Source organism: Plectropomus leopardus, chromosome 12 (genome assembly GCF_026936395.1).
Source record: "Plectropomus leopardus strain MGB_pleo_1.0 chromosome 12, ASM2693639v1, whole genome shotgun sequence".
In the NCBI taxonomy this organism is placed as follows: domain Eukaryota; kingdom Metazoa; phylum Chordata; class Actinopteri; order Perciformes; family Serranidae; genus Plectropomus; species Plectropomus leopardus.
The window spans coordinates 27971183-27981828 of record NC_142187.1 but is presented as its reverse complement, the minus strand read 5'-3'; the positions used below and the strand labels follow the sequence as shown (position 1 = coordinate 27981828).

General features: G+C 38.8%; 1 protein-coding gene across 3 annotated transcripts in view; it reads right to left on the bottom strand.

The window, feature by feature from the left end:
• Positions 1 to 733: 733 nt before the first annotated feature.
• Positions 734 to 10646, bottom strand: part of cacnb2b (calcium voltage-gated channel auxiliary subunit beta 2b) — a 48634-nt gene continuing 38721 nt past the window's right edge. For all 3 annotated transcript variants that reach the window (XM_088085706.1, XM_088085707.1, XM_042498426.2), the window contains exons 8-13: positions 10385 to 10443; positions 10169 to 10278; positions 8332 to 8483; positions 8061 to 8156; positions 6578 to 6751; positions 734 to 3473 (exon numbers count right to left, since the gene is read on the bottom strand). In XM_088085706.1, coding sequence (XP_087941832.1) covers positions 2730 to 3473; positions 6578 to 6751; positions 8061 to 8156; positions 8332 to 8483; positions 10169 to 10278; positions 10385 to 10443 — 1335 coding nt within the window. In that variant the 3' untranslated portion in view covers positions 734 to 2729. The remainder of the gene's footprint in view (positions 3474 to 6577; positions 6752 to 8060; positions 8157 to 8331; positions 8484 to 10168; positions 10279 to 10384; positions 10444 to 10646) is intronic.

Genomic DNA, 10646 nt, shown 5'->3' with positions numbered 1-10646 from the left:
CTCCTTCGGTGCTAGCGAGCCAAAAAATACTAACGTTAGCTAGTTAGCCGACACGTTATCAACATTAGTAACACCGAAAAACAAGCTAACGTTAGTCGACGCACACTCTGACGGTTGAGTTAGCTTTCTAATGACCGTAACACAACAAACTGTCTCCACAATTCATTTCGACGTCTTGGCGTTTTTTCTTACAGGTAACTTTCTTCTCAAAAATTGAATTTACTGAGGTGTCCGCATAAACTGTCCGCTATTAGTATTTCAATGCAAGGACGCCGGTTTCACCTGTGGTCCCTTCGGTTAACGTCGCTGTGCGTGGTTACGCATCATTACCACACAAACGTACGCGTGCGTCGTTAAGGTGGAGTTACCTTACATTACCTCCTGGGGGCGCCGTTTTACCTGTTGAAAAAACGTTGTTATAACTACACATTACGACCACGCTGAGTAGGATTTAGGGGGATATATTGGCAAAAATGTCACGAGGGAAACGATATTTTGTTCAAAGGTTTAATGTATTGGATGTTATGGACTGATAATTGGATATAAGTGGGGAAAAGATGAAGGTCTTCTGTTACGCTGGTCCATAGACTGTATTAAGATAAAAAGCTAATTTCCGGATTTTGGGAATCATTCCCTGGGCACTCACTTCACTGATCTGGAGAGTAATAAGGGAGGGAGGTGTTGACATCTGCAAAAAAAAAAAAAAAGAAAGAAAAAATTAACACATTCTTTGTTTTGCATTTTAATGACTTTTTGATTTAATGCATATTTGTCAAAATCAACTTCTGAATGCTGTACAAAACAAAAATAACCCAAAACAAAATAATTTTAAAAGGAACATAGTCAATTCAGTCTGTCAACTTAAAGCAATCATACACAGTAGGTCAAGTTCTACCAAACAGTGCAACAAGCTCTCTCTTAAATTTACCTAACAAGGCAATTATGAAGTATGTACAAATGCATAGAGATTGTATTCAAGCAATATATTTTATCACAAGAAGATGCATAGAGTATCCAGCATATATTACAGGTCAGTGTCACCAAAATATTTTTCATGCTTCCAGACAGAGCAAATGCAAGTCAATAAATATGCTTGAACACCATTTAGAAAAGTAGGAAGCAAAGTATGACTTCCCTTTAGAATCATGTAGAAAAATAGTTTGACTTTCCTTACCAATGTTTAAAATAAATTGTTGGCTTTTGAAAATACACCGATTGTAACACATAGGGGCAGAGTCATATGTGACACTGTAATACACAAGTCTATTGTTCCCTTGTTTTGTTTTTTATCATCTCTTTTGACAAAACATCCCTTTGTGTAACTTTGTAGGAACAAAAATCATAAAATGCATTCATTGTACAGAAGCCTACAACAGTCGAAGTTTTGATTATATCAACTCTCAAGATTACAAAATATTTCATGTCAGGAAAATAAATGTTTTCTTGTAAAAATCTAATCTGTTTTGGGCTATGACCAATGATCACTTTCATTATTGATTAAAGGAATAATTCTTCTTTTAAGTTGGTTTGTATGGGCTACTAATCCATAGTCAGTGCATTACATACAGTAGATGTCAGGCGGTAGTTAAGGGAAGCAGACTTAAGTCCGACATGGAAGGTCAGCAATCTACCTCTGTGAATGGGGTCAGCAAAAAAGTAGCATTTAGTCACCTAGAAAAAATAAAACATGATTATTTAAGTGTACACTATATTGAGAGTATTTTCCTTGCTTCACTTTAATATTAGTGATTTTGAATGAGAAAAAGAAGCCATTGTAGCTCTCTCATCAAAGCCAGACTCCACTGAGAGAAACAGTGATTTAACATTGTTGAACATAGGAGTTACTGGTCTACCACTGCGCTGGACATTTGTTTTGTTTGTAATATTGTGTGACTTCGGCATTTGGTTAGTTCAGTTCACCAAAGTCATAGTAGGCAGTAGTAGACCCGCAGCTTCTGTGTTCAGCGATGTTAAATTACTCTTTCTCAGTTTCAGTGTGGTGAAATTATTTTTTTTTTGTCAATGGAGTCTGGTAGCTTATTGAGCGCAGACTGAAGCCTTTAGCAGTTTTCTCGTCGGAACAGGTTATCTGACGGAAATGTAAAGCACAGAAAATATCCTTAACATAGCGTACACCTAAACTGATATTGATTTTTTTCAGGTGGAACTTTTTTGCATGTAATACACCGGCTATGGATAAGTACCCCATGCAACCCCAGTTAAAATCTGAACTATGAACTATCTCTTCAATCTGTTAACTGCTTTCTTGGTTAATCAAGCAACCATGTAGCTTGGTTTATGTAGTTAACCAGCAGCTCAGGTTAATTATTCTGTTAACTTGAAAAAACATAAACGGTATCTTGTAATCTTGAGATAATGGATAAACTACTGCAACCTTGACTGTTGCTGGCTTCAGCACGTTCTGCGTGACTAATGCAAAGTAAAGTTTAGAACCCATGCTGCATGAGCACACCGCTGCATTTAATGTTTGTGCAAAAATACACTAAGATAGAGCAATGTTAAATAGGTGAAAATAAGACAGACAATAACCGAGTGATAATTTTGATTCTGCTAAAAGGACAAAGTGTGTGCAGAGGTTTAAAATAAAAAATGGCAAACAATATGAGGAAAATCATTGTCTACAAAGATGACACACCCTGCCCTGTCCATTAGTGCATTATAACTTGAGCAGCATAAAACCATGCACCAGCCCACAGAGGGAACAGTCACTAGTGTATATAGGAATCCCTGTGCCATTGTCGTGCATCTCTGTCTCTATCTCTACCTCGATCCCTATCTCTGTCCCTATCTCTGTCTCTTTCCCTGTCCTTGTGTCTTTCTCTGTCTCTATCTCTGTCTCTGTCTCTGCCGTGGTAGTGGTGGTAGTTATGATGATTGTGTGCAGGATAGTGATCCGTGTGGTGTGTCCGTGGTGGAACATGCTGGTGATGCCTGTGCTGCCGGTTGCGTTCATTGTGCTCCTGCTCATAGTCTGCCCCGACATGTGGCTGGCTGTTCCCACGGTGGTGTTGCTGCTGTTGGTGGTGGTGGTGGTGATGGTGGTGGTTGCTGTTGTGATGGTGGTGGTTATGACCTCGGTGGTTGTAGCGAGTCTCCTCCTCGTCCTCCTCCACCACATCCTCCACCTCCTCCTCCCTCTCCTCAGGGAGGTGCCTGCGGGGAAGCCTCTGGCTGTAATCCCTGCTCGACTGTACTTCCATGCCTCCGGATGTTTGGTTGTGCTGGGTGTGGCTGTGATGCTCCATCCGGCGGTGGTGGTGGTGGTGATGGTGGTGGTGGTGGGTGTGCTGGGGTCTCTTTGGTTCAGTCCTCAGAAGTCGTTCTTCTTCCTCTCTTTGGCCCTCCTCAGCCCTCTGCTCCTGTGCTGGGGCTGCAGGGGGCTCCGGGTCTAGGTGGTTTTCCCGGGAACCTTTTCTCTTAGGGGCAGCTGTCTTCTTGGTCTTCTGCCCATCCTGGGACAAGAAAATGCAACATAATATAGCATACATGTACATAAAGGACATGCATATATACACTAAACAAAAATATAAATGCAACACCTTTGTTTCTGCTCAGATTCTTCACAAGTTTAAGTTAAAGATCTCAGACTTATTTTATATTCTCCGTGGACATATTTTCTTTCAAAATCTGGTAACAGTTTTTTTCAAATCTGTGTTAGTGAGTGCTTCTCCTTTTCCAAGACAACCCATCCACCTGACAGGTGTGAAATATCGAGATGCTGATTAAACAGTATCATTTCGTCTCAATAAAAGGCCACTCTAAAATGTGCAGTTTGATGACACAATAAAAACAACACAGATGTTGTAAGTTTTGAGGGAGGAGGGAGTGTGCCATTTGCATGCTGACTACAGGAATGTCCACTAAAACTGCTGCCCATTAACTGAATCTACATTTCACAACCTTTGGATGTCTCCAGTGTCAAATTTGGCAGTGCATCCAACCAGCCTCACAAGCACACAAGTTGGTTATGATGAGACTCTCGCCTGTCTAGGTCCTGGTGAGGACGAAGAGTATGCAGATAGAACAGTTTTTGATGGTTTCTGCAGAACTTGTGGGTTGGGTTGTGAGAGACAATGGCGCATGAAGATGCTGATTAAACTGCATCGTTACCACACAGGTGTGCCTTGGGATGGTCATAATAAAAGGGTTAGTAAATCATTTAGTAATTAATAAAATAATAATTTATGCAGTTAAAAACATACATTATAAAGGGTAAAAATATTAGAGATGTGTAATCATTTGTTTTATTTTGTCAAACATTTTGTGCAGTAACTTAAACAGACCACAAGGTGGTGGTAATGTTACATCCAGAGTTACATGTGAGATGCATACATTAAAAACAAGCAGAAAAGTAACAATAAGTGGAGTTATGCATTTTGCTCGTTTTGCTAGCAACAGAAATGTGCTTTGTCACTGTTAATCTGTGCAGATGTTCAGTAAAAGGTCTGAACACAGAACGAGAGGTTGTGGTGATACAGCTAATTCCCCACATGGCATTTTGTTTGTGATAAGACTGCACATTTTGTGTGCCACAAATTTGCAACCAAACTTTGAAAGAAAGAATATTTGTTGAGTGCATAAATAGTCTTGGATCTCTCACTAAAACCTGTGAAAAATGTGAGCAAAAACAAAAAGTGTTTTTGTTCAGTAAGGAAAGTTTGCTTTACCACAAAAACATACTGTGCCGAATACTACATGTCCTCACCTTACAACACGACCATATGCACAAACACAGCTGCTGCTAGGGAGGCAGCTGGCTCTAAAGTGCCTAAACTGGCAATCACACCAGAGGCAATCTGAATATTTTTGGATGATAATAGTCAGTTTTATCATGGGACCCTGGGCCACTCAGTGTAGTTTTGTGCAATTAAGCACATGGAAACAGACACACTTGCTGCCTCAGGCTTCTCTGCATCTGTTCTACAGCTGCTTCTGCAACTACTTTCTATTCACTATTAAATCAATTAATCCAGTTTTAACTATTGATTGATTTTTTGATAACTTTTTGATGACAAAATAATGATAATTGGAAATGATTTACCCCAAAGTTAACTCAACCAAAACTGTAAAATTGTTTGTTTATGCTGTATAGAAAATAAGACAATATAACTTTAAAGCTGGAGCACAAGGACAAAAATTTACTAAAACTAATTATCCATCGTTAATCGTTAATTTTCAGTAAATTACTATAATTTCAAGGCTTTCAGGAAACATTGGGAGGTGCGCACCCAAGCTAAAAATAATGAAAGCCTATACAGAGATAAACACAACTTATTTTTTATGTCAAAAACTAAAAATTACAAAGTGTAATGGAAAATGTTCATGATCCTAAGATGTGTGTGTCATGATCTGGTCAGAAACATTGATTTTTATGTTTCACAGGATAAAGTGAGGAGGGAACACATTTATGACTGTTGCATCGATGGTGCAAAAGTCAGGCTCTGTGATCAGTAATTTAGTGATGACTTTGACATGGATTTGGAGATTCTGTATATGACATTAAATATATTCTAAGCAGGACTTTTTGAAAAAACAATGTAGAGACTCATATATATATATCCTTCTCAGTCGTTACTTATGACCCACTAAAAGTGCTTGGGCCTGTATTTTTCCACAGAGACGTTTTTGGGTGGTAAATGGACTTACTTTTTATTAATTTTGTGCTAATTTTTTGGCAATTTCTGCTTTGGTTGCTCATTGACTTTTTCCTATATTTGATCAATCAAACGATGTGCTCAAGTTGTTAATTTGAGCAATGTGTATATAATCAACTGGCAACGCATTTTAATTAATCTCTCACCATCTTAGAGACACAGTAGCTTTATGTCATATAAGTCTGTGTTATTACAGCCCGTCCCTATTATTTCTTCTTGGAGTTTCGTGTGTCATTCTACGTTAGAGTTGACACAAATTTCAACCTGTGGTCTGGTTAAAAGCAGCAAATCTATGTCATTTACCTCTAAAAAGCTAAATCAACTGATTTTCAGGAGGCTGCTTTATTCTAAATACTTAAAATAAATCAATTTATTCAGCTATCAAGTTATTGTAGCTATGGATTTCCAGCATCTTGGATTGTTAGTTAACAGAAAACCCACCTATGTTCACATGTTTTTGTGGACAATATATACACATAATTACAGCTTCTAGAGAAGGGGCTACTGTAACTCATCTCTATTACTGCAGTGAAAACTCGGCTACAGAATTAATGACCTCCGCTACAGAATTAAAGAGTATCTCACTCACCAGAGGCAGACCTATCTCATTTCTTCAACTTTCCAGTGGAGTAAGATGAGGAGAGATGAAATGAAAATGTTAGATGAATAGATGGAAAACGAATACAGACGCTGCAAACTGCACCCTCTGTCTAGAAAAATTAACATTCCTGCTGAGCTCATCATTTACAATACTTTTTCACCATTCAGCAGACTGTCTGCACAGATGGGATGAGTGGGATGAGATGAGATGACAGCATGAAATCTCTGCAATTTATATTACATCCAATGACATGACTGTTTACATGGTTTTCTCCCCATACATGTGTCTGTGTTTCATGTACCGGTATTGCTGTAGGACTGGTGGGCAGTGTACTCCCGGCCAGCTCGGCCACCAGTGCGTTGGCAGGCTCCATCTCTGGTGGATGAGTGGCTCTCCAGTAAGACTCCAGATAATCAGCGACATGCTCACAGGCATCAGTTAGCTGGTTCTCATCTAAGATGACGTCAAACATTTCCTACAGAAAGATAAGAATAAGGGCAAGAATAAGAAAACAGCAACAGCAGGGAACAAAAAAAGGACTGCCCTGTGACTGAGACAACAGTTTTTTAGAATAATCATTATTAATGTGACAGAAGTGTGGGTGGACTTTAAAAATAACACTCTTCTGGTCAACAGACCTGAGATTAGGTCTTTGCAATGAGATTTAGAATAATAAGAAATGAGGTGATCTAAAAAACAACATGTTGATAGTGACATGACAATAATTCTGATATCTATATGGATAAAGTATAAATAAAAGCAGGGCCTTTGCCAGGATTTTAATGGTATAGAGGTTAGGTTAAAAAAAACAAAAGGTGACAAAAAAAATCTCTACATTTTTTTTATTTGTATTTTTTAAATGCTTTTTATTCTGTTCATGTCCCAGCAAGGACATCCACATGCTGTCAGTAATAATAATGGAAGTAGTCTAACTAGAAATCCTTTTTTATACAGTCAATGTCACTTCAACAGGTTATCTTACTCGGCATTTTTGCACAGTGCTGTCATAATTAGCATACAAATTTTTAAGTTGCAGCCAAAAACATGTTTTGTGAAGTCACGTTCAACCACCAAATTTTTAACAGTTTATTCTTGAGTGAAAGTGGACATTTGTGCCAAATTTGAGAAACTTATGTTCATGATAATGAGACAGGAGAGGTCACGGCGACCTTGACCTTTGAACTACGACCACAAAAATCTAATCAGTTCATTATTGAGTTCAAGAGGACATTTGTGACAAAGTTGAAGAAATTCCCTCAAGGCCCTCTTTAGTTCAAAAATGGACGGCTGTACTTTAGCATGGACAAACGGCCAACCTGAAAACATAACACCTCTTGCCACTGCTCTCACTGGCACTGAGGCATGAAAGTGCTAGATTCAGCCCGAAATATGTGTAAGTTCTTAAACTGTCGAATGAAATTCCCATCAAGCTGCTAAACCTCCAAAATTCCCTAAAAAACTGAGGACATGACCTCACTGCCATTCTCGGAAGCCCAGGCACTGCATAAAAGTTACCAAAATATTTGCAGTTTGCCCCAAACACAGTACTGTTTTCTTCCAATTTGTGGTCAGTTTTTTTTCCAGTGAAACAAATTCAGTTACAGAGACTAAGTGTACAAGTGTATAACTGTGCAACAACTAAAATATTACATTATTATACTATACAAATACAATAACATGGCATAACAATCCATCTTTTCATATTTATTCAAGATAAAATGTAGTTATTACAGAACAGCAACTACCACTGCAATTTCAGACAGTGGCCACTAGATGGCACGTACCGGCGGGCACTGGGCGAGCTTGTCTGCTGCCACCAGCTGAACGTTGAGATGCTTGGTCTGTGACTTCCCTCGAGTCTTGATCAGTCTTGTCAACACCTGCACAACAAAAGTGAAGAGAGAGAGGAGAAAAAGAAGCAGATTAAAATGAAAAAAGGTTACGGTGGCTGTTGGTATTTAACAGGATTATTTTTGTTTTGTATACACATGCAGTAAAGAAAATTGAGAAAACTGGGGAACAGTCTATCCAAAAGAGGGTGCTGTCCAAACTTACCTTTGGTGAGGAGATCTTGACATAGACAAGGATCGGCGCCAGGGAGGTCTTGGACACCTGGAGCGGGTGGTTGATAGTGTCCGCATCTAAAACCACCAGCTGCAGGCTGCGGGCGAGCTCGAAGATACGCTCCACCTCTCCCTGGATCTGGGCTGCAAAAGCAGAGAGGAAATCCATCAATTGTGCATATTTCACTGCCCTCTGAACATCTATCATGAGTTTACACTAGATTTTTTTGTAGATTATTGGAAAAGTTATTTTTGAATGATTTCATTGTGCATCACCAGAGCTGGTATAAAAAGATTTCTTTTTTTTTTTTACCTCTTTTTTATTTAATCAAGAGGCAGAAGTGAAGATTAATCTGATGTCTTTAATTTTAAAAGTTAGACCCACCAAACCAGCAGTAATGTCAGAAATAAACTACCAAGCTATGTTGAGATTAAAGTCTCAGTTGACAGAAAAAAATTTCGCCTCGAGGTCTCTTAAATGTCGTAGATGTTATGGAACTTTTGAACATATTGCACAATCTTCCTCAGCGGAGGACGCCAAAACGGACGAGGAAGATCACATGATAAATTCAAAGACTCTAGTCCAGCAAGTAAAAGGAGCTTGTGGAGCACTTGTTCTGTCCGCAAAGTTGTATGTGTATATGGTTTCTGACTATTAAAAAAAACCTTTATCTGCATCTCAGTTCAACACACACAAAAACATCAACAACATCAAATTATTATTTCTAATGTAGAAAACAAGAAAAGCAAAATGTACAGACTTGTCAGCAACTAACATGATCACTCACAAAACCCTCCAACACATAAAAAGAAGTGTAAATGTGACCTATGACGAAACACTGTCCACTTAATGGGATTATGCTAACACAATAAGTGATGTCTTTTTATTTCTCTGGGTGACTATAACATTAGCAGTATGTGTTAAACTCATGAGTAATTTAAAGATTGGCCACCAGGGGGACAGCAGGAGAGCAGGAGAGCAGGGCATGGGGGAAGAAGCCACTGTTTTTAGTCCTTTGGGAAGTTACAGTGCCATCAAATATTCGACCATAACATGGATTACATTTTACACAGCTGTTGACCCAATAAAACAAACAAACAGCTGAGGAAACACCTGCTTGTGCGGGCGCTTGTGTATATTTACACACTGAACAGAGCAGTGGCTGTTGGTGCTGATGAGGTAATGAGAGGAAGGTGAAGCATTCAAACAGACATGGACTGCCAGTGCATTCAGTCATACATACCGGCAGCATCTGGGATGAGAGAGCAATGAGGAAGACAAAGAGTAGAGAAAACCAAGTAAATCTTATCCCCCTTTTATTTGATGCCCATCCTTTCTTTTTGTAACCAAGGGGGATTATAACCATGCACGCTGTCCAGTAAATGTCAAGTTAACGTATTATCGTACAAGCTTAACCGACACAATTAAAAAAGACTCTGCTAATGTCTCAGATGTCAACCTGTTTTCCGTCTAATGTTAAAAGGAGATGTCAAACTATTCCCTTTATTACCTTCATTGTGGTGCATAGAGTGATCTCTAACTACTTTTCTGTTGACTAAAGCATCATTGATGCAGCACAAATACAAAAAAAGTTGTTTTCAATCAAATTCAGATGTAGATCGGGTAGTATCAGTTCCTATGTTTAATACTAATTAGAGTTCCAAGTGGCCAGTTAAAAGAAGTTATTTTATTAGTCAATTTAGTTTACTTTTTCTGTTACTGACACTATCTGAATTGTCCAGGTGAGGTAACCCCTAACCATTTTGCTCTCCAAACAGATAATGTACCACAACTACTGGCTTCAGGTTGGGTTGATAAAGCTGTGTACCTAAATTGGAGCGGGTGTTCGACCGGTCCATTAAGGCCTTTTTGCCAGGGTTGTTGAGGATGGACCGTTTAGCCAGAGAGATGTCCGCTGTGACCCGCGTAATAGTAATTCTGGAGAACAGCAAGGGAAAAAAGCATTGTTACACAGTTGTGATTTTCATTATATTTTATTGCCATATTAAAGGTGTAAACACTGAAGAATTAAATCAGAACTTACCTGCCTTCAAATCGATGTTTTAAAAAGTCAAATAGTGCTTTTTGCATCATATCTGTGACCTGGAATTACACAGGAAACATGGATTTTAAATGAAATTCAGCTCTATTTATGATCAACACAAAATACCAATATTTATTTGAAACAGCCTAGTAGATGACGTGTCCCAAGTTAACAGTATTGTAGGCCCCTCAAAAGTTACAAAGAGCTAAGTTTAACCCCTTGAAACCCGAGCAAATTGGCTTGATTACTTTCAAAGACATGG